The 23,893-nt window shown below is 43.5% G+C and overlaps 1 protein-coding gene across 1 annotated transcript in view; it reads right to left on the bottom strand.

The window, feature by feature from the left end:
* DNAJC18 (DnaJ heat shock protein family (Hsp40) member C18) overlaps positions 1-23,893 on the bottom strand; it is a 31,120-nt gene that overhangs the window by 4,581 nt on the left and 2,646 nt on the right. Inside the window, exons 3-7 of the mRNA XM_008014631.3 lie at positions 14,833-14,978; positions 11,816-12,001; positions 10,639-10,748; positions 8,355-8,464; positions 5,361-5,533 (exon numbers count right to left, since the gene is read on the bottom strand). Coding sequence (XP_008012822.3) covers positions 5,361-5,533; positions 8,355-8,464; positions 10,639-10,748; positions 11,816-12,001; positions 14,833-14,978 — 725 coding nt within the window. The remainder of the gene's footprint in view (positions 1-5,360; positions 5,534-8,354; positions 8,465-10,638; positions 10,749-11,815; positions 12,002-14,832; positions 14,979-23,893) is intronic.

Below are 23,893 nucleotides of genomic sequence, written 5' to 3'. Positions count from 1 at the left end.
TCACCACATGTGGGGTCCCCAACTCAAAGGCCAAAGGCAGCTGGGCCTTTTTAAAAGTTGAATCATCTGGATCTGGTGACCTTTGTCTCCTTGACTAAAGGAATTTCATTTTCTCTTCATGGTGGAGAAGGTCATTCTATTTTTAACCAGAATATAATCTCTGCTATGTTTCCTGACTCAACGGTGGTTTGGCTGCCTCTATTTTTTATTCTTTTGTGAGGTTTCAGGCATACTCAGGGAGGAATGCCTGAAAAGCACCTTTAGAGACGTATTGCATATTAACAGGATGACATGCTTGGATGTGGTGTGTGGCTTCTGAAAGCCTCTGACAGCAGGCAGCTACTCAATGTTTAAAGGACCAGACTTGTAAAAATGCTATTTTAATTGTTTTGAAATATGCCTATCCATTCTTAATCGTCTTGCTGACAGATTTTGTTTTTCTTGGTGGAACGAAAGACACCTGTCTGATTAATCAGCAAACTGCCTGGAAACAGGAATTATTATTTAGCCAGGGGGAACAATGGGCATTGCTTTCTGAATACGTTTCTATCAACACAAAACATTGTCTGGCATTTCTGCTCACAATGATGCTATTTACCCCCAAGTAAGGCCCAAAGTGCAGATTAAGTGCAGGACTCCAGGGTGAGGGGTGGATATGCATAAAAACCCTCCCTCTACAATGGAGGCTGCACAGCCTGGGCTCTAGCCCAGCAGTTGCTTGGCAAGCAGTGGGTCTCCCAGGCTCCAGAACAATGTGCTCTCCCTGCTCGGTGAGGGTGCCTGCAGTGCCTGCTAGCCAGGGCTTGTCTTGGCACAGTCACCCTTGCAGGTGATGGGGCTTCATGGAGGATCATGGGCCGTATCCAAATGAAAGCTCTCTGCTCCTGCATCCTGCCCAGGGCTCGGCACTAACTCCAATCTCAGGCTTCCTTGGCATGTGGGTAACCTCTGCCCAGGAGGCCTCTGTGAAGTCAGTCTGTGCCTTTAGTCCTCTGGAGTCACAGTTACACCAGTATTGAAACAGATTCTGTGGTTTTGCTTTTCTTTGAAATTATTTCCTTAGGTTTTTCATTCGCTCAGCTTTTCTAAATGCCTCATTCCCTGAAATCTTGTTCCAGGAAACATTAAGGGCTAGTGACTCTCTATATTTTCTACATTGAAGGCCACTTCAACAAGCTGATGAAAGATAACTGCTTTTCTCAAAATATCACATTGCTTTTCATAAAGCTCACTGAAACCAGCTCAGAGACCCCTGCTCCACAGCAAGGACCTTGTACAAGGTTAGTGTTTCAAGGAACCGTGTCCCACATCCCCACTATCAAGCTTAGAGCAACTTCTCTCCAAACTGCCAGTGAACCCTTTCACCCTTCAATGAACAAAGGGTCAACTTCAAGAATATGCTGCTTTTGACAAATTCTGTTAATATTCAATAACTTCTAAGCAATGTAAAAAAATTTTGGGGAATGGCAGGTTCCAGAGAATACCTTTTCTTCTTAGCAGAAAGTTCCCCTTCCTCTGAATGTCACTGTAACAGATGGACAGAGCATTGAGCCTTAAAGATAAACTGACTCAGGCAAATTGCCAAGAGAAGCAAGACCCAGAACCTCTCCCAAGAACATGCTGCAAAAGAGCCCAGACTGGTCTCGATAGCTGAAAAACTGCAACGGATCCCAACTGCCCTCATGATCCAGCCCCATGAGATGGTACTGCATCCAGTCTACAGTGCAAAGCCAGGTAAAGCCAGGACTCCACCAGACATTAGGCACTTTCTATGTGCCAGACACTGTGCTAAGAGTTACACCCATGCCATCTTCCATCACCCACATAATCTCTCCCGGAGGAAGTGGACTCTATGCCCATTTCAAAGCCTAAGCTTCTACCCACTAGGTTATCCTGCTCAAGGGTGTGGAAAGAAGTGCTCCTCTGTCAGTCCAGGCCAGGAGCTCAGCTCAGCTCGGCTAGGCCAAGAGGCAGTTCCTGCCTGCTACTTTCGTTCAGCCCAGCCTCGTGGTGTGGCCACTTGCTCTGGCATCAGGTTTACTATCTAGTTGCAGCTGCGAATAAGTAAACAGGACAATCAGTGTTTACAGTAAGGGATTACTCATAAAAGTTTACCCAGATTGGCCGGGTGTGGTGGCTGACGCCTGTGATCCCAGCACTTTGGGAGGCCGAGGTGGGTGGATTACTTGAGGTCAGGAGTTCGAGACCAGCCTGACCAACACGGTGAAACCCCGTGATCCCAGCACTTTGGGGAGCCAAGGTGGGCGGATTACTTGAGGTCAGGAGTTCGAGACCAGCCTGACCAACACGGTGAAACCCCATCTCTACTAAAAACTAAAAAAATTAGCCAGGCATGGTGGCATGTGCCTGTAGTCCCAGCTACTCGGGAGGCTGAGGCAGGAGAATTGCTTGAACCCGGGAGGTGGAGGTTGCAATGAGCCGAGATTGCACCACTATACTCCAGCTTGGGTGAGAGAGCGAGACTGTCTCCAAAAAAAAAAAAAAAAAAAAAAAAAGTTTACCCAGATTAAGCATTCTAAGGAAGAGCAGAGAAAATAAATGAACCAAAGATTTAAAAAGTCAATGGCTAACCTTGCTAAAAACAGTTTGCATTTGGTATTTTGCCAAGAGTGAACTTTGTTCTCAAGTGGGTTTATTTTTACAACCTCCAAGTGCTAAATTTAACCTTGTTGGCTGCACTTGCTGCTGGATTCAGAGGGCAGATGCTGCTTGTTCTCAAATGGCACTTGGGTTGTGTGCAGGCTCTGCATAGCCACTGTACTTAAATGCCAGAAATAGATTTGTAAGGGGTTTGTGCTGATAACCCCCATTTGGAACTTGTGGGTACACGCTTCATGCTTACTCACTGGATTTTTTTTTTTTTTTTTTTTTTGAGATGGAGTCTCGCTCTGTCACCCAGGCTGAAGTGCAGTGGCATGATCTTGGCTCACTGCAACCTCTGCCTCCTGGGTTCAAGTGATTCTCCTGCCTCAGCCTACCGAATAGCTGGAATTACAGGTGCGCGCCACCACTCCCAGCTAATTTTTGTATTTTCAGTAGAGACGGGGTTTCACCATGTGGCTAGGCTGGTCTCAAACTCCTGACCTCAGGTGATCCACCCTCCTTGGCCTCCCAAAGTGCTGGGATTACAGGCATGAGCCATGGTACCTGGCCACTCACTGGATTTTTATTTATACCTGGAGAGTGCCGAAGCTCTGAACTAGGCCTCATGGGGATAGGGACAAAAGCTTAGAAACCACCTCTGGTGCAATCCTTACCATGAGCTCTTTGCATAATTCCAGCATCTTACTGCCATAGAGAAAGATGTGGGGCAGGGGGTGTTTGAAGAATGTGAAATGCAGATTTTCATCCAGTTCTTGCAGAAAGCAACAAAGTCAAAGCCCTCCCAGGACCCAGACAATAGGGACTTTCAGGACATATACTGGCTTTCACCTGATTTGGATCTATGTATATACTGCCTTTTTATTGAGACAGGATCTCGCTCTATAGCCCAGGCTGGAGTGCAGTGGAGTGATCACAGCTCACTGTAGCCTCGATCTCCCAGGCTTGACCTCCTGAGTAGCTGGAACCACAGGCATGTGCTGCCACACCTGGCTTATTTTTATACTTTTTGTAGAGATGGGGTTCCCAGGCTGGTCTCAAACTTCTAGACTCAAGTGATCCTCCTGCCTTGGCCTCCCAAAGTGCTAGGACTATAGGCATAAGCTACCATGCCTGGCCTATATACTGCCTTTTAGTATGAGGCCTTTATCCTGCTCCAAAATTCTTTCCTGATTTTTGATTCTTGTAAAATCTAGTTTAGCAATGGGGTAGAGTATTTCCTGAACCCTCATTGTTTTTCAATAAAAATGGAATTTCCCCTTCCTATTTAATTTCCTCTTATATCCCAGAGTCACTGCTCACCAACTTCCTAATGCACTTTGAGAGAACAGTGGGACTTTGCCTTACAGAAATAGGGGGCAGAGACCAGGTCCCCTTAGGGACCTTAGGTGAATTAGGACACTAACTCTGCTGTTGTTATTCACAATCTTCAGCATTTTCATTGTTTTCTACTCCTGAGAATCCTCTCTTCAAAAGACATTTGTTGAGCACCTGTTCTGAAGCAAGCACTGTGCCAGGGCCCTGAGACACAAAATTAGTAAGACCAAGTTCTTATTCCCAGAGAGCCCATAGTCTTGCAGGGGAGACTGACATAGATCTCTGGAACTCTAACACTGTGTGATTGGTACTATGTTAGCAGGTTGAACAAAGTGCTTTAAGAACACAGAGGAAGGAGAGTTTAACTTGAGGGCGGAGTTGGGAGTGTGTGATGGTCACTGAGGGCTTAGCAGCACTGTGACCGATGAGCTAATTTTATCAGACTCCATTAGATATTTAATGATACTCAGTAATAAGGCTTTAGAAATGAGTCAGAATTTGCTTTTTAAACATGAGCCAAAACTTCAGTTAAAAGGGTAGCCCCTGAAAAATAAAAAAGAAAATAAAAATAACCAAAACCAAGTTTGAGAAGACACAGTCACTAATGCAGTGTGTGTGTAGAATTCAAGTGGGACCAAAGGTGAAGCTGTTGGCTGAGACTGGGCTGCCCCTGCTGCAGACACTCCTTAGTAATACTTGCTGGAGCTATAAGCCAGTGGCAGACGCTGTCATCCCCACTGTCTCCAGAGAGGGAAATAGGGGGGAAGGCCTGCCACACCCAAAGGGGCAGACCCAGGGGGTCACTTTTGTTCTGTGTGGCCACAACCAGCTGGAGGTGAGGGTAGGGGATACCTCATTCAATACCAGAAACCTCTAAACCTTTGTTCTGGTTCAAAAAGTAAGGCTGGCTTAATCAGATTTCCCTCTACGGAGTGTGGAATTGGGAAACTGTGGACCAAATCAGCGAGCACCAAGAACTTAACGGAGGTGTGTGCTGCAGAAAGGGGCACTGACTGGTGAGGCTGGGGAATTTGAGAGAGTGATAAGGAGGGTGGCAACCACTGTAAACCATGGCAAACAAGGTTGTGAAAAAGGGAAACTGGAAGAAAGAAAGGAAGGCGGCTGGTGGGGGGAAGAGAGGGGGCAGATGGGCAGAGAGGTAGAGACCCAAAGAGAGATGGGCATATAGACAGGTGACTAGCGCCACCTAAATTCCTAAGATTTCCAAGTCCTGGCCACATGTATCCTGTCAATAAATTTCTCCCACTTTTTTGTAGTATCCTGAATGGCCTTTATCCTCTGACTCTGTTCACATAAACATGTGTAGCCCCAAACAAGAAGAGAGGAGGGATCAGGAGGCTGGGGGTGCCTCCTGCCAGGAACCACGGCCACCGGCTAATGCCCCTTTTACAGCATCTTACTTTGTTGTTTCTCCTTCCAGCAACTAGTCTGGATATAATCAATGTAATCCTTCTCTATTGTCTTCTCCAGGTCATGCAGAGAAGCTCCTCTGTAGGCCTTGTCAAAGTTTTTATCCACAAAGTAAGGCACCTGCAGGTTCTGAGTTTCTCTAGAAATGGTGTAGCCCAAGGTCCTGAAACAAGGAGAGAGAGGCTCATGTGAGCTCATAATATTTGGCAATATTACTCTTAGCACTGACCTCACAGATATCATCACCATCATCTGCTCATAGAGCAGAGGTAGATATCATTTTCTAATGTACCCAACACTTCTTATATCCTTAGCAAAATTATAAGTAAAACATCATCATAATTGTATTATGTAAGCACGTTCATACCATGAATTCAGCTTCAGCAGTTTATTCTCTTAAAAGACTCACCTCTCTTTTACTGCTGTCTGTGCTAAAAGAGAATCCTGAACGCTTAAAACAAACAATTTTTATGTTGTGTAGGATCTAGTATGGTACCTGACAGAGTAGGTTATTATAAATGCTGGTTGAATGAACTGATTATGTTATATAGCAAATTAAAAAACAGATAGCTCACACCAACCTAGAAGCAATATTTTGGACATGATAAAAAGTACTTCGCACATAGCTGCTAACTGAGAACTGCAAGAAACTCAGACAAAATATTTCAATGATGCTTCAGAGCTAACTCTCTGTGGGTCCAAGGCATCCAGTGGTATCTGGTGCTCAGCAACATTAAGAGTACTGAGCTGACTAAACTCTAACCGTAAGGAAATACAGAAGGGACCTCAAACTCAAGTTAAAACAATGTGACAGAAATGTGTAGAATCCAAGATGGTTTTCTTCAAACTGGACAAATTCTACTTAAAGGGGCTACATTTTATTTGGCCTTTTTCTGGCCCTCTCCTTAGATCCTCTCTAATTAGAGTAAGAGCTGAGGCCATGACTGCTCTCCCCTCACTCTAAGGGGTTGGGGGATCTTACAGAGCAGGTCCGTGCTTACCCCACTGGCCTCACAAGAAAGAAAGCTGAAGTGCCATATGGAAAAACATGAGAAGCTGGGAAACAGAGGAAATCGGTGTGTGACCTGATGGCAAAAACCTCTCTCTGAAGGCTGGGTGCAGTGGCTCATGACTGTAATCCCAGCACTTTGGGAGGCCAAGACAGGTGGACATCAGGTGTTTGAGACCAGCCCAGCCAACATGGTGAAACCCAGTCTCTACTAAAAAATACAAAAATTAGCCAGGTGTGGTGGCACATGCTTATAATCTCAGTTACTCCGGAGGCTGAGGCATGAGAATCGCTTGAACCCGGAGGAAGGAGATTACAGTGAGCCAAGATTGCACCACTGTACTTCAGCCCGGAAGCCTGGGCGACAGAGCAAGACTGCCTCAAAAATAAAAACAACAACAAAAAACCTCTCTTTCAGCCTCAGCTTCGCTCTCTGTAAAAGGAAAATACTAGCTGGGCACGATGGCTCATGCCTGTAATCCCAGCACTTTGGGAGGCCGAGGTGGGTGGATCACCTGAGGTTAGGAGTTCGAGACTAGCCTGGCCAACATAGTGAAACCCTGTCTCTACTAAAATATAAAAATTAGCCGGGTGTGGTGGTGTGTGCTGCCTGTAATCCCAGCTACTCAGGAGATTGAGGCACAAGAATTGCTTGACGGGGAGATGGAGGTTGAAGCAAGCCCAGATTGCACCATGGCACTCCAGCCCAGGTGACAGAGCAAGACTCTGTCTCAAAAAAACAAAAACAAACAAAAAAGGAAATACTGACTTGGATTGACCTGGAATGATGGTCTTCAGTCTACAGTGATCACTGACAAAGACTCTTCCTGTTATGTATTGTCTAATAAATTCTACTTTTATTTATTTATTTATTTATTTATTTATTTATTTATTTATTTGAGACGGAGTCTCACTCTGTCACCCAGGCTGGAGTGCAGTGGCCAGATCTCAGCTCACTGCAAGCTCTGCCTCCTGGGTTTACGCCATTCTCCTGCCTCAGCCTCCCGAGTAGCTGGGACTACAGGCGCCCGCCACCAAGCCCGGCTAGTTTTTTTGGTATTTTTTTAGTAGAGACGGGGTTTCACCGTGTTAGCCAGGATGGTCTCACTCTCCTGACCTCGTGATCCGCCCGTCTCGGCCTCCCAAAGTGCTGGGATTACAGGCTTGAGCCACCGCGCCCTGCATAAATTCTACTTTTAAAAGATTTTTTCCCACTAAACTATAATCATGAACAATAATTTATTATTCATTACTAACAAAAAAGATAATCTAGTGATTCTCAAACCTCAGTGTGGACCAGGATAATCTGGAGGGTTTGCTAAAACTCAGGCTTCTGGTCCTACCCATAGAGCCTCTAATTCAATGGATTTGGAAGGGCCCTAGAATCTGCCTTTCTAACATGTTGCCTGTTGAAACTGATGATGGCTGGTCTGGGGACCAAACTTTGGAAACTGAATCAACTGAAATAATTAATTGAAGAAATTTTTTAAAATCCTATCAGAGTTTATAATCTGTATGCAAAAAGCATTACAAGGAATTTCTCTATCTTCAACAAAAACAAAAAAATTGGAAATAATCACTTGATCCCCATTATTAATACTATGCTCTGAGACCCACAGGGTCCAGCAATCCTATCAACAGCTCAACAGAGTCTTTCTAACTCTACCATGGTGTGATAATGTGTTCATCTAAACCTTAAATTCTACTGATCCTTCAAAAACCAGTTACTGCTGTTCTGCAGCTGACCAGATGATGTCACTATAGAACAAAATAATCTATTTCCCGAGGCACACAGGAGACTGCTTCAGTATTTTTGAGTCTCAGCACCATGACTACCCAGCTGTTCCTTTAAACATCAAATTGGTGTTTTCTACAGCAAAAGGTGAAATGAAATGCTAGTAATGTATCAGCAAAATCTTCAAGTCTTTCACCCCCAAAACTGTTACTGAAAAAGATTGAGAAATATCAGACTTACGATTTATAGAACAGACTATATGGGGGATTAGTAGCCAGCAGCTGAGTAATGACAGATATAATCACAATCACAAGAACTGGAAGTAGCTGAATAAATGCAGAATACGTAGTCTGAAAAAGAAAAAAAAAAAAACTTGCTGTAAGTGCTCTTTTTTTTTTTTTTTTCTCTGTCGCCCAGGCTAGAGTGCAGTGGTGCGATCTCGGCTCACTGCAAGCTCCGCCTCTCAGGTTCACGCCATTCTCCTGCCTCAGCCTCCCAAGTAGCTGGGACTACAGATGCCCGCTACCATGCCCGGCTATTTTTTTTCTATTTTTAGTAGAGACGGGGTTTCACCGCAGCCAGGATAGTCTCAATCTCCTGACCTCGTGATCCACCCACCTCGGCCTCCCAAAGTGCTGGGATTACAGGTGTGAGCCACTGCGCCTGGCCTGTAAGTGTTCTTTATCAATATAAAGCTTATTGAAAATAAGACAGTTGTCCCAAAGAAAATAACAAATTACCAATGCACTGCATAGGAGGATCCACAAAGCCCCAGGCTTTTCTGGGAAGGTTGTACTTTCAGCTGAGAAGTACAGGTTGGGCAGTCCTAATCAGAAAATTCAAAATAAAAAATGCTCCAAAATCTGAAACTTTTTGAGTACCAGGATGACACTCAAAAGGAAATGCTCATTGGAGCATTTTGGATTTCAATTTTTTTTTTTTTTTTTTTTTTTGAGACATGGTCTTGCTCTGTCACCCAGGCTAGAGTACAGTGACACAAACATGGCTCACTGCAGCCTTGACCTCCTGGGTTCTGATGATACTCTCACCTCAGCCTCTTGAGAAGCTGGGACCACAGGTGCACACTACTGTGTGCAGTTAATTTTAAAATTTTTGTAGAGACAAGATCTTGCCATGTTTCCCAGCTAGTCTCGAACTCCTAGGCTCAAGCAATCCTCCTGCCTCAGTCTCCCAAAGCATTAGGATTACAGGTGTGAGCCACTGCACCCAGCCTCAGATTTTCAGATTAGGAATTGTCAAATGTATAATGGTATAATGCAAATATTCCAAAATCAAAAAAAAAAAAAAATCTGAAATCTGAAATACTACTGGTCCCATTTACTTCAGATAAGGGATACTCAATCTATACCAAATAAGCTTTATTCTCTCTGCTGAGCAGGCTGAAGGAGGCCCAACAACAACCTGGATTGACACCCAGTAATCCCCCTGCAGCCCCATTAATAAGACCAATGAAGCAAACATCTCAAGGTAAACCTGCCCAGACTGTGCATCTTATAGGAGTGGGGTTCTAGGAGCCAGGTTAGCATTATGCTTGGCCACAGCTGATGGACTGGGAGGACATCTAACTCTGGCAGAGATAATCACATTTTCTCTCCTAGGAATCTGGGATTGAGACTCGTCATCCTTCACGTCTGTGTTGTCACTTTAAGGAAGAACACACACCGTCAGGCACTGTAGACTAGCTATTTGCAAGGGGAAGTAGAACAAGCAAAGCTGCTTGGTGAAAACAAAACAGAGGCAAAGAGTGGCAGGAAAACTAGAGACAATCTGGGCCCAGAGTCCTGCAGAGCACAGCTGCTTGGGAGCCTGACAGTATCCCAGTTCTTTGTTCCTGTCTGTCATGAGGCCCAGCTGTGCTTCTTATCCTTGAGCTTCATGAGACTCCTTTGATCCCTTACCTTAAACCCCCTTTAGTTCTAAATATTTTGAAGAGAGTTCCTATTTTCTGCAGCCAAGAAAATTTTGAAGCCAGAGCGGGGCTCATGCCTGTAATCCCAGCACTTTGGGAGACCAAGGCAGGAGGATCACTTGAGTCCAGGAGTTCGTGACCAGCCTGGGAAACAGGGTGAGAACTAATCTCTACAAAAAATGAGCTGGGCATGACGGCATGCACCTACAGTCCCAGCTACATGAGAGACGGAGGTGGGAGGATTGCTTGAGCCCTGGAGTTCAAGGTTGTAGTGAGCTGTGTTTGTACTATTGTACTCCAGCGTGAGTGACAGTGAGACCCTCTCTCAAAAAAAAAAAAAAAAAAAGCCTTGATGAAGTCAGCCCCACAGGATTGCTGAGATCCTGGAGAGCCACCCAAGAATGGGCAGAGGGAGGGGATACAATTCTGCCTATTTAGGCCAATTTTCCAGCTCTTCTCACCATTGCTTTTGCTTTCCTAAAGCACATCTTAGCAACATATCTCAAGTTCAACTTCTAAAATTTGATCATGTACCATCAAGGTTGGTCCAGTACAACTGTTTATGGGCAGCAGCACTCCTCCCTCCCTAGGTACCTGAGGTTTCTCTTCTTCCTCCTCCTTCTGAGTCTGTGTCCTCTCATGTCGGTGCCGTCGGCGGTAATAGTGAGCGTCATCTGTCACATTTGAAAACATATGAATATTTCCTGGAAAAGAAAGAAAAAGAAATACTTAGTATGGGATATAGCGAACACTCCTTCCTTGCCTTTTTCTTTTTTTTTTTTTGGAGACGGAGTTTCGCTCTGTTACCCAGGCTGGAGTGCAATGGCATGATCTCAGCTCACTGCAACCTCTGCTTCCTGGGTTCAAGCGATTCTCCTACCTCAGCCTCCTCAGTAGTTGGGGTTACAGACACCCGCCACCACGCCCGGCTAACTTTTGTATTTTTAGTAGAGATGGGGTTTCATCACATTGCAGGTTGGTCTCGAACTCCTGAACTCAAGTGATCCACCCACCTTGGCCTCCCAAAGTGCTGGGATTACAGGCGTGAGCCACCGCATCCAATCCTTCCTTGTCTTTTTCAAGGTCCTTGTTCCCAGCTAGGTTTGTTAAGGATAGAGTATTGGCCTATTTTACCCAGTAGAAAAATAAGACAGTAGGCAAGCCAAGTGAACCAGCTGGAGCTAAAGTGTGCTGAGCTCTCCTGACTTCATTTAAATAGTCCTTTGCAACTAGTGAGAGAGAACCCCCAAAAGGCTAGGAGAGAGAGCATTTGGGCCATGAATCCTATTTGGCATGTTCACGTCTGCTTCCGTGCCCAATACCATATTGTGTCACTGGTATCTTTTAATAGTAACTCATAAAATTCAATTTACTTCCTGGGCATTGAATTATACCAACTTCCAACTTGCTGGGGGTACTTTCCTATCTTTTATCTTTGTAAGTGCTATTTTATAATAATAATAATAGGCATTTTGTTACTTATTTAGAAGGCACTTAAAAATATCTAATCCTCACAGTGACCCTGTGAAGTAGGTATTATTAACAGCCCCATTTTTCAGGAGAGGAAACAGGGTCAGAGAAACTAAATGATCTGGTCAAAATTATGCACAGCTGGAGGCTGGAGACTTGCCTCAAACTCCTGCTCAACTGATTCCAAATCCTTGCTGTTTCCATCATTCCAATGTCCCTCTATTCAGATTTTCAAACAGGAGTTTGCTGAGAGCCATACATAAAGAAATATGTTTAAGAATGATAATTTGGGGAGACTAACCTGTAGGAAAATGTCCTCCAAAGAAGACATTGAATAGTTCTTCTGGAGTGATGTCAGCTTCAAAATCCCTGTAATAATTATAAGGTCTGGCTCGAGGGGCAGTGAAAGTCACCTGTTCATCTCCGTATTCATCATAGCGAAGTCTCTTATCAGGATTGCTCAGGACTGCAAATGCATTTCCTATTGCTGCAATCAACAAGAAGCAGCACATAAGGACACAGTCTTTGCTATGGCTGAGAGTGATCACAGCAGCAGTGATGAAGAGCCTAGAGGTGACACATGCTGGACAACTTCTCAGGGGCCCAAGGAGAGGTGCTTGGGCCTAGAAAGTTCTCCAAAGTGCTTGCCCGTCAGGTTTTCCCTAATCGCCAGAAACAACAACATTGGAATCATAGGAACTAAGAACTACTGCTGAAGTGAGTTAATTCCCAATCAACAGTCCTGGAGTCATCCCAGCTGTCCTAGAAGTTAGGAATCCCCCCTCAGTTTGGGTTCCCAGTCACCACAAGTCCCAGGCATGTTGGGGAAATGTTCTCCAACTGGTCAGCACTCTCATTCATAAAAAATGTGTTCTGGCCAGGCACAGTGGCTCATGCCTGTAATCCCAGCACTTTGGGAGCTTGCAGTGAGCCAAGATCATGCCACTGCACTCCAGGCTGGGCAACAGAGTGAGACTTCGTCACACACACACACATACACGAAGAGTGTTCTTTACTTTAAAAAAATTTTTTTTAGAGATGGGGTCTTGTTACATTGCCGAGACTAGTCTCAGATTCCTGGCCTCAAGTGATCCTCCCACCTTGGCCTCCAAAAGTTTGGGATTATAGGTGTGAGCCACTGCATCTAGCCAAAACAGTGTTCTTATTTCACTTGAGTGCAATGGTTTATGTTGGAAACAGTTCACACATTTGTAGTGATATTCTGACTTGTAGTCAGAAAAATTTCCTGAATTCTACTCTGAAACAATCTTAATAAAAACCTTCCTGCCTGACTAAAAACAGTCTTCATCATAGTCTTATTTCAGTTAACTTTAGATAATTATTTTCTGAAATTAAGAAATGTATTTCCGGCCGGGCGCGGTGGCTCAAGCCTGTAATCCCAGCACTTTGGGAGGCCGAGTCGGGCGGATCACGAGGTCAGGAGATGGAGACCCGGTGAAACCCCGTCTCTACTAAAAAATACAAAAAACTAGCCGGGCGAGGTGGCAGGCGCCTGTAGTCCCAGCTACTTGGGAAGCTGAGGCAGGAGAATGGCGTAAACCCGGGAGGCGGAGCTTGCAGTGAGCTGAGATCCGGCCACTGCACTCCAGCCTGGGCAACAGAGCGAGACTCCGTCTCAAAAAAAAAAAAAAAAAAAGAAAAAGAAATGTATTTCCAATGTCTCAAGGAGGTTTCAAAGGTATGTTTACCAACATGTCTCCTTTCTATGTGCAAATGTGCGAACCTTGACCAATTTCATTTAAACATACAATCAGTAGCACCAATCAATACAAACCTCGATAAAAAAACCTTTTAAGGCATCCCCCACTCTCTACCTGTAATTCAGTCAACACTGTCAGAAACACAGTCAGAAAGAGTATTTCTTCATGATTCTTTTACCTGGGAAATTATTAAATGTTTGCCTTGCCACTCTGTTACCCACAACTCTATATATACATATGTACATATATATTGTAATAAGTATACATTTATTTTGCTGAACCATTTGAAAGTAGGCCACAGATATTATGTCACCTTCCCCTGAATACCTCAACATATATCTCCCAAGGAGAAAGACATTCTCCTATGTGATCACAACACCATTATCACAGCTAAGGAAATTAACATCAGTCCATTATCATCCAATGCATCCATGCAAGATCAAGTACTCCATTTAGTTTCTTTTAATCTAAAACTGTCCCCACTTTTTTTGTTTTCCATTATGTTAAATTTCTTGGAAGAACAGGTCAGTATTCTTGTAGAATGTTTCATATTCTGATTGTTTCCTCATTATTAGATTCAGGTCAAACATTTTGGCAAGAATACCCCACAGGTGACAACAACCTAGCACTCAATGGCTTTAGCATTCACTGATGATCTCTGTCTGAAACAGTGACTTGGAGTGCAGTGGTGCAATCATGGCTCACTGCAGCCTTGACCTCTGGCTCAAGCAATCCTCCCACCTCAGCCTCCCAAAGTGCTGGGGTTTACAGGTGTGAGCCACCATGCCTGGCCAGGTGAAGCTCTTAAGATTTGTATTCGTGTGTTGGGTCCAAAATATTTTTAAAGAATATATATATATTTTTTGAGATGGAGTCTCGCTCCTGTCGCACAGGCTAGAGTACAGTGACGTGATCTTGGCTCACTGCAACCTCTACCTCCCGGGTTCAAGCAATTCTCCTTCCTCAGCTTCCCAAGTAGCTGGGATTACGGGCGTGCACCACTACACCTGGGTAATTTTTGTATTTTTAGTAGAGAGGGAGTTTCACCATGTTGACCAGGCTGGTCTCAAACTCCTGACCTCAGGTGATCCACCCACCTCGGCCTCCCAAAATGCTAGGATTACAGGTGTGAGCCACTGCGCTCAGCCTAAAGAATATATTTCTTAAAATATCATGGAGGACGGGCACAGTGGCTCACGCCTGTAATTTCAGCACTTTGGAAGGCCTAGGCAGGCAGACTACTTGAGCTCAGGAGTTTGAGATCAGCCAGAGCAACATGGCAAAACCTCGTCTCTACAAAAGATACAAAAATTAGCCAGGCATGGTGGTGCTCACCCGTAGTCCCAGCTCCTTGGGAAGCTGAGGTGGGAGGATCACTCGAGCCTGGGAGGTGGAGGTTGCAGTGAGCTGAGATGTCACCACTGCACTCCAGCCTAGGTAAAATCAAGGGAGCTATGCTGATAATCACTATTTAAGAGGTGTGGCAGGGGAAAAACCCTCCTTATGGCCTTATGAAACAACTATGGGGAAGGCTAAAAGCAACTTATTATGACCAATCATGACAAGGGCACCACTGAGCATTGGTTCAGGATCAGACCTTTGAAAGCATCTGTTGCTCCAGGAGCACAGTTCTTGTCAGGGTGAAATTTCAGGGCGAGTTTTCTGTAAGCTTTCTTAAGCTCTTCATCGCTGGCATCTCGAGAAACTCCCAGAATTTCATAGTAATTTCTGCATTTCTTGATCCTAAAAAAATCAGAAACATGTATGTCTACAAAGGCCCCTTTTGTACAACTAACTGCAAGATAATACATCGATCCTCCCTCTAATCTGTGGGACCCAAAACAAACCTAGAAGAAAATTAGTGCACACGTTAATGAAACATTCAAATTCATTAACAATGTCCTTCTCCCACTCAGAACTTAATGCCTTTCAAAGTACTTTTACATTTACCATTTATTCTTCCTATATCCCTGCAAGGGAGTAGAACAAGTATGCTAACCCTTACACCAAGGTTCAGGCTAAGATCCTGAGAGATGAACCACAGGACAGCAAAGCCGGAAGAAACAGTTAATCACTCTGTTTGTTTATAATTTTTTCTCTCTTTTTCCTATGGCTATTTTTTAAACTGTGTTTTTTGTTTTGTTTTGTTTTTGAGATGGAGTCTTGCTCTTATTGCCTAGGCTAGAGTGCAGTGGCGCAATCTCGGCTCACTGCAACCTCTGCCTCCTGGGTTCAAGCAATTCTCCTGCCTCTGCCTCCCGAGTAGCTGAGATTACAGGAATGCGCCACTAGGCCTGGCTAATTTTTGTATTTTTAGTAGAGATGGGGTTTCACCATATTGGTTAGGCTGGTCTCAAACTCCTGACCTTGTGATCTGCCCACCTTGGCCTCCCAAAGTGCTGGGATTACAGGTGTTAGCCACCGTGCCCAGCTAAACTGTGTTTTAAGAAAGTTAACATACACATGATAGAAGAAAAAGAGCCAATAGAACTAAAGTTTATACAGTAAAAATTATCCTGCTTCATTATTTCCTGTCCCCCAGTATCCCACCACAGGGACAACCATCATTAGAAGTTTTGTATGGATCCTGTGTACAGAGAGTACAGGTATAGTCCTCTCCATTTTTATTCTTACCTAAATGGAAACCTATTATAATCACTTTTCTACATCTTGCTTTAAAAAATTTTATTTTGGGCTGGGCGTGGTGGCTCACACTTGTAATCCCAGTGCTTTGGGAGGCTGAGGCAGGAGGACTGCTTGAGGCCAAGAGCTTAAGGCCAGCCTGGGCAGGATGGTAAGACCCTATCTCTATGAAAAATTTTAAAAAGTTAGCCAGGCATGGTGCCTTATATCTGGAATTCCAGCTACTCAGGAGGCCAAAGCAGGTGGATCACTTAAGCCCAGGAGTTTGAGGCTGCAGTGAGCTATGATTGTTCTACTACACTCTAGCCTGGGCAACAGAGCATGACCCTGTCTCTAAAAAACAAACAAACAAACAAACAAAAAAGGATTGGAGATCAATCCTTAACAGATAAAGATGAGAAGTATAGAATAATAGTTTAGACTAAACAGTAGTTTAGAGTGGCAGTTCTGCACTTTTGATCTCAGCAACGTTTTATAATGCATGGTACAGGAAGAGAAAAAAAATTACTGAAGACCTCAAAAGAGCTTTCATTTATGTGACTTCTATCAATCCACATCTACTATACCAGAAATGAAAACAAAAAATTTTTAAACAGTGATGATGTAATTACACGTCACGTAGCCTCTCAAAAACTCCACTGTATAATCATGAGAAAATTAGTGAAAAAGACAAGTAACATGTTTGTATCATTATGACTATAGTTTTAAACTTGCAGACCTATCCCCTAAAAGGGTCTTGGGGTTCCCCAACCACCCTTTGAGAACTGCTGGATTAGAGATGAACTCTGGAGTCAAAATGCCTTGGTTGAGCTTTAATTTTGCTGTATACTTAACCTCTATAGCTTGGTGTTATCTTCTGAAATGGGCTAATAATTATATTTCACAGAGTTGATATTATGATTAAATAAAGTCTTCATGAAAGTGCTTGAGAGCGTCTAATACTAAATAAATATTACCTAGTATTATATATCTACCTCTTTTTTTTTTTTTTTGAGACAGAGCCCAGGCTGGAGTGCAGTGGCGCCATCTCAGCTCACTGAACTTCTGCCTTCTGGGTTCAAGTGATTCTCCTGCCTCAGCCTCCTGAGTAGCTGGGACTACAGGCTTGCACCATCACACCCAGCTAGTTTTTGTAATTTTAGTAGAGACAGGGTTTCACTACATTGGCCAGGCTGGTCTCGAACTCTTGACCTCAAGTGATCTACCTGTCTTGGCCTCCCAAAGTGCTGGGATTACAGGCATGAGCCACCACGCCTGGCCTACCTCATTCTTTTTAAAATCTAAATATTATTGCATTGTATCAATGTATAATATATACATCACCTACTAATTTGTATTGAGAAGGGCTTCAGTCTTTTGCTACCATATGATTCAGTAAGGCAGGCAGAGATTCAGAGTTTTGTTGGGAAATTCATCGTAAGTCAGTAACACAGGTTGGACTCTAATGCAGGGTCTGGGCTGTCAGCAGGTCCCTTCCACATGAGCTGCCCATGGGGAGTCTTTGAATCCCTAGCCCAGTTTCCAATCTCTGCTTCCATGGCAGACACTCAGGACTCCCTCTCCTAAATTTACTATTTGTTTAATAATGCTTTATTGAGAAATAATCCACATACCATAAAGTTCACCCTTTTAAAATGTACAATTCATTAGTTTTTAAATACATTTATAGAGGTGTGCATCTATCACCACTATCTCATTTCAGGACATTTTTATCACCCCAAAAAGAAACTCTATACTCATTAGGAGTCATTCCCACTTCTCCTCCCCAGCCCCTGGGACCCACTAATCTACTTTCCTTCTCTATAGATTTGCTTATTCTGAATATTTTATATAAAAGGAGTTATGTAACATGTAGCCTTTTGTGTCTGGCTTCTTTCACTTACTGTAATTTTTTCAAGGTTCATTCATGTTGTAGCATGAATCTGTTCACTCCTTTTTGTTACAAAATAATATTTCATTGTATGGATATACCCCATGTTGTTTGTCCATTATCATTTAATGGACATTGGGTTGTTTCCCCTTTGGGGTCGTTGTGAATAATATTGCTATGGACATTCATGTACAAGTTTTTTTGTGGAAGTATATTTATATTTCTCTTGGTATATACTAGGAGTAGATTGTTGGTTAATAATCTTAACTTTCTTCTGAACTTTAAGAGGAATTGCCATATTGTTTTCCAAACTGGCTGCATTCCTACCAGCAATGTACAAAGGTTCCAATTTATCTGCTTCTTTTTTTTTTTTTTGGTTTTTTTTTTGAGACGGAGTCTCGCTTTGTCGCCCAGATGGGAGTGCAGTGGCACCATCTCGGCTCACTGCAAGCTCCGCCTCCCGGGTTCATGCCATTCTCCTGCCTCAGCCTCGGAGTAGCTGGGACTACAGGCACACACCACCGCGCCCAGCTAATTTTTTGTATTTTTAGTAGAGACGGGGTTTCACCGTGTCAGCCAGGATGTTCTTGATCTCCTGACCTCGTGATCCGCCCGCCTCAGCCTCCCAAAGTGCTGGGATTACAGGCGTGAGCCACCGCGCCCGGCTATCTGCTTCTTTATCAACACTTATTATCCACTTTTTTGACTATAGCTATTCCAGTGAGTGTGAAGTGGTACAGTATCTCATTGTGGTTTTGATTTGCATTCCCCTAATGACTGATGTTGAACAAGTTTACATATGCTTACTAATGATATATATATATCTTTTATATATATATATCATATATATATATATATATATATATGGAGGAATATATAGGAGGAATGCCTATTCAGACCCTTTGCCCATTTTTTCAATTGGGTTATTTGTCTTCATATTGTTGAGTTTTAAGAGAACTTTGTATGTTCCAGATAAAGTCCCTTATCAGATATACACTTTTTAAATGTTTTCTCCCATTCTGTAGGTTGACTTTTCATATTCTTTTTTTTTTTTTTTTTTTTTTTGAGATAGAGTTTCACTCTTGTCACCTAGGCTGGAGTGCAATTGTAATGTCTCAACTCATGCAACCTTCTCCTCCCGGGTTCAAGCAATTCTCCTGCCTCAGACTCCCGAGTAGCTGGGATTACAGGCGCCTGCCACCACGCCCAGCTAATTTCTGTGTTTTTAGTAGAGATGGGGTTTCACCATGTTGGCCAGGCTGGTCTCCAACTCCTGACCTTGTGATCTGCCTGCCTCAGCCTCCCTAAGTGCTGGGATTACAGGTGTGAGACACCATGCCCGGCCACAGAACTTTATTATTTTTTTTAGAGACAGGGTAGGGTCCCTGTCACCCAGGCTGGAGTGCACTGGCACGGTCATAGCTCACTGCAGCCTCCCACTCCTGGGCTCAAGTGATTCTCCTGCCTCAGCCTCCCAAGTAGCTGAGACTACAAGTATGCACCATAACACCAAGTTAATCCAAAAGAACTTTTAAAAGGCAGTCCCTTACTGGCAAAGTACTTCCTGACTTCAGGAAGAAAATATCAATGGAGCAATCCAGAAAAAGGGCTCTTGTTGCCCAGGCCTTCTTGCTGTACAACCAAAAGGCTGGCAGCTGGTATTCATCTTTTCCATTCAAGGCTCAGGGGTTAGCAGCTTTATATACAATGGCAGCCCCTATCATAAACTGAACTGTATTTGCACAAAATAGCAGAGTTAGCCTATCTCTTCCTGCCTTATATCCTGGTGCTCACTTTTCGTTCTTACTAATACAATATCCTTTGTGACATTTCTTTTCCAGAATAGGGCACTTCTGTCTGCATTAAAAAGTTGATGAGGTAGGGTTGGGCGTGGGGTTCACATCTGTAATCCCAGCACTTTGAGAGGCTGAGGCGAGTGGAAGCCTTGAGCTCAGGCATGCGATAAGTAATAATCACATCATGGACTGTATGCCCTTCTTGTAGCAGTCCTTACCCACATAAAAGCTTCATTTTCAATATGAGATTAAAAGGTATTTTGCAAAAAGTGCAATGTTTTCATACCTGCTGGCATTAAGTGCAGGCGGATCACAAGGCCAGGAGTTCAAGACCAGCCTGGCCAATATGGTGAAACCGTCTCTACTAAAAATACAAAAATTAGCCAGGCGTGATGGTGGGTGCCTGTAATCCCAGCTACTTGGGAGACTGAGGCAGGACAATTGCTTGAACCTGGGAGGTGGAGGAGGTTGCAGTGAGCCAAGATCATGCCACTGCACTCCAGCTTGGGCGACAAGAGCAAAACTCCGTATCAAAAACAAAACAAAACAAAAACCTTGAGAACTGCAAGAGATTACTTTTTACTGCTATACATAATTTACTCAAGAGACAAACTGCTCACAAAGAGATGATTAGCATCATGTGGCTTTTTTTTTTTTTTTTTTTGAGACAGAGTCTCACTCTCACCCAGGTTGGAGTGCAGTGGCGCGATCTCGGCTCACTGCAAGCTCCGCCTCCTGGGTTCACGCCATTCTCCTGCCTCAGCCTCCCGAGTAGCTGGGACCACAGGTGCCTGCCACCACACCCAGCTAATTTTTTGTATTTTTAGTAGAGACGGGGTTTCACCATGTTAGCCAGGATGGTCTCGATCTCCTGACCTCGTGATCCGCCCGCCTCGGCCTCCCAAAGTGCTAGGATTACAGGCGTGAACCGCATCATGTGGCATTTTAAGCAGATACTCCCAATACTTGAGGCTCATCAAAATAACAGGAGCTAGCTACAAAATTATTACAGTAGTACAGCACTACTGTTAATTTTACGCGGTTGTGATTAATACTGCACCTGTATGTTTATATTTTTCTCAAATGCGAATGGCACCATGTAAAGTCTCTTAAGTGTTTGTGAGCGTATGTTTTGATAGATTTTAACTTTTTATAATAGATTTGTGTATATTTTATGATACTAAATGATAAAATAGACTAGTATCTAGATATATTTTATGCATTCATATAATTTTTTTAATTTTTTTGATATGTCCATTCTCTATGGTTTGTGAGATTATTATTATTATTATTATTATTACTATTATTATTAATTGAGACAGAGTTTCACTCTTGTTGCCCAGGCTGGAGTGCAATGGCACAATCACAGCTCACTACAACCTCTGCCTCCTGGGTTCAAGCAATTCTCCTGCCTTAGCCTCCCAAGTAGCTGGGATTACAGGTGTGTGCCACCATGCCTGGCTAATTTTGTATTTTTAGTAGAGACGGGGTTTTGCCATATTGCCCAAGCTGGTCTCGAACTTCTGAGCCCAAGTAATCTTCCTGCCTCGGCCTCCCAAAGTGCTGGGATTACAGGTATGAGCCCCTGCACCTGGGCAAAATTTTTCAAATTGTTGCAAATCTAAAAAGTTTTTCCAATGCATTTATCTTTAAAAATTTACATATAAAAATCCACGGTTCAAATCCATGCCACTCAAGCCTGTGTTGTTCAAAGGCCAACTGTATCTTCTTTTTTTAAACAATTTATTTATTTATTTATAGAGACAGGGTCTTGCTTTGTCACCCAGGCTGGATTGCAGTGGGGTGATCATAGCTCACTGCAGCCTCGAACTCCTGGCTGAAGGGATCCACCTACCTCAGCCTTCTGAGTAGCTGGGATTTCGGGTGCATGCCACCACACCTGGCTAAATTTTTATTTTTAGTAGAGACAGGGCCTTGCTATGTTGTTCAGGCTCATCTTGAACTCCTAGCTTCAAGTGATCCTCCCATCTTGGCTTCCCAAAGTTTTGGGATTACAAGCATGAGCCACCACACCCAGCCTCAACTATATTTTCTTAATTTCATTTTTTGATTGTTCATTGCTAGTATATAGAAAAATGATAATTTTTGTATATTGATCTTATATTCTGTAACTTTGTCCAACTTGTTTATCAGTTCTAACAGTATTTGTGTGTGTGTGTGTATATGTGTGTATGTGTATGTGTATTCATTAGGATTTTCCATTTACAAGATCATGTCATCTGTGGATGTAGTTTTACTCTTCTTTCCAATCTGGTTGGCTTTTATTTCTTTTTCTTGCTTGAATGCCCTAGCTTGACCCTCTAGTACAATGTTGAATAGAATGGCAAGAGTGAACAGACATACTTGTCTTGTTCCTGATCTTGGTGGGAAAACACCCAGTTGTTCACCTTTAAGTATGATGTTAACTGTGGATTTGTGTAGATGGACGTTATCAGGTTGAGAAAGTTCCCTTCTATTCCTAGTTGAGTGTTTTTATTATGAAAGAGTGTTGGGGCTGGGCACGGTGGCTCACGCCTGTAATCCCAGCACTCTGGGAGGCCGAGGCGGGTGGATCACAAGGTCACGAGACCATCCTGGCCAACATGGTAAAACCCCATCTCCACTAAAAATACAAAAATTAGCTGGGTGTGGTGGTGCGTGTCTGTAGTCCCAGCTACTCGGGAGGCTGAGGCCGGAGAATTGCTTGAACCTGGGAGGCAGAGGTTGCAGTGAGTGTTGAATTTTGTTAAATGCTTTTTCTGTACCTATTGAAATGATCATGTGATTTTTGTACTTTATTCTATTAACATGGTATGTTACATTGATTGACTTTTGTGTGTTAAACAATCCTGCAATACTGGGATAAATCCCACTTGGTCAAAATGTGTAGTACTTTTTACGTTGCTGTATTTGTTTTGTTAGTATTTTATTGAAGATTTTAAAATATATATGTATATATATACACATACATATATATACACATACACACACACACACCAATAAGGGATATTGGTTGATAGTTTAGATTTCTTATGATATTTTTGTCTGGTTTTGGTTATAGAGTACTACTGGCCTCAAAGAATGAAGTCAGCTGGGCCTGGACTTCCCTTCATTGGAAGTCCATTTTTTTTTTTTTTTTTTTTTTTTTTCCAGACAGGGTCTCCCTCTGTCACCCAGACTAGAGGGCAGTGGTGCAATCACTGCTTACTGTAGCTTCACCCTTCCAGGCTCCATCAATCCTCCCATCTCAGCCTCCTGAGCAGCTGGGACTACAGATGTGCACCACCATGCTTGGCTAATTTTTGTGGGGTCTTTTTGTTTGTTTTTTATTGTATTGATGAAGTTTCGCCATGTTGTCCAGGCTGGTCTTGAACTCCTGGGCTCAAGTGATCCTCCCATCTCAGCCTCCCAAAGTAATGGGATTACGGGCATGAGCCACCATGCCCAGCCAGAAGTTTTTTGATTGTTAATTAAATCATCTTATTTGTTGTAGGTCTACCTGGGTTTTCCATTTTTTTCTTTTTTTTTTTTTTGGAAATAAGGTCTCACTCTGTCACCCAAGCTGCAATGCAGTGGCACCATCATAGCTTACTGTAACCTCAGATTCCTAGGCTCAAGTGATCCTCCTGCTTCAGTCTCTAAAGTAGTCACAGGCATGTGCCACCATGCCCAAGTATTTTTTTTTTTTTTTTAGAGATAAGGTCTTTTTTTTTTTTTTTTTTTTTGAGACGGAGTCTTGCTCTGTCGCCCAGGCTGGAGTGCAGTGGCCGGATCTCAGCTCACTGCAAGCTCCACCTCCCGGGTTTATGCCATTCTCCTGCCTCAGCCTCCCGAGTAGCTGGGACTACAGGCGCCCGCCACCTCGCCCGGCTAGTTTTTTGTATTTTTTAGTAGAGACGGGGTTTCACCAGGTTAGCCAGGATGGTCTCGATCTCCTGACCTCGTGATCTGCCCGACTCGGCCTCCCAAAGTGCTGGGATTACAGGCTTGAGCCACCGCACCCGGCCTAGAGATAAGGTCTTATTATGTTGCCCAGGCTGGTCTAAAACTCCTGGTCTTAAGCAATCCTCCTGCCTCAGCACCCCCAAAGCACTAGGATTACAGGTGTGACCCACCATGCCTAGACTCCATTTTTTTCTTAAGTCAGTTTCAGTAATTTGTGTCTTTCTAGGCATTTGTTGATTTTATTTAGGTTATCTAATTTGTTGGCATACAATTGTTCATAGTATTTAGATTGGTAGGGGTATCCCTCTTTCTTTTTTTTTTTTTTTTCTTTTTTTGAGAGATAGGGTCTTGCTCTGCTGTCCAGACAGGAGTGCAGTGGTGTGATCATGACTCACTGCAGCTTC

Source organism: Chlorocebus sabaeus, chromosome 23 (genome assembly GCF_047675955.1).
Source record: "Chlorocebus sabaeus isolate Y175 chromosome 23, mChlSab1.0.hap1, whole genome shotgun sequence".
Lineage (NCBI taxonomy): Eukaryota > Metazoa > Chordata > Mammalia > Primates > Cercopithecidae > Chlorocebus > Chlorocebus sabaeus.
The sequence above is the reverse complement of the archived record's forward strand: the minus strand, read 5'-3'. Positions and strand labels throughout refer to the sequence as shown.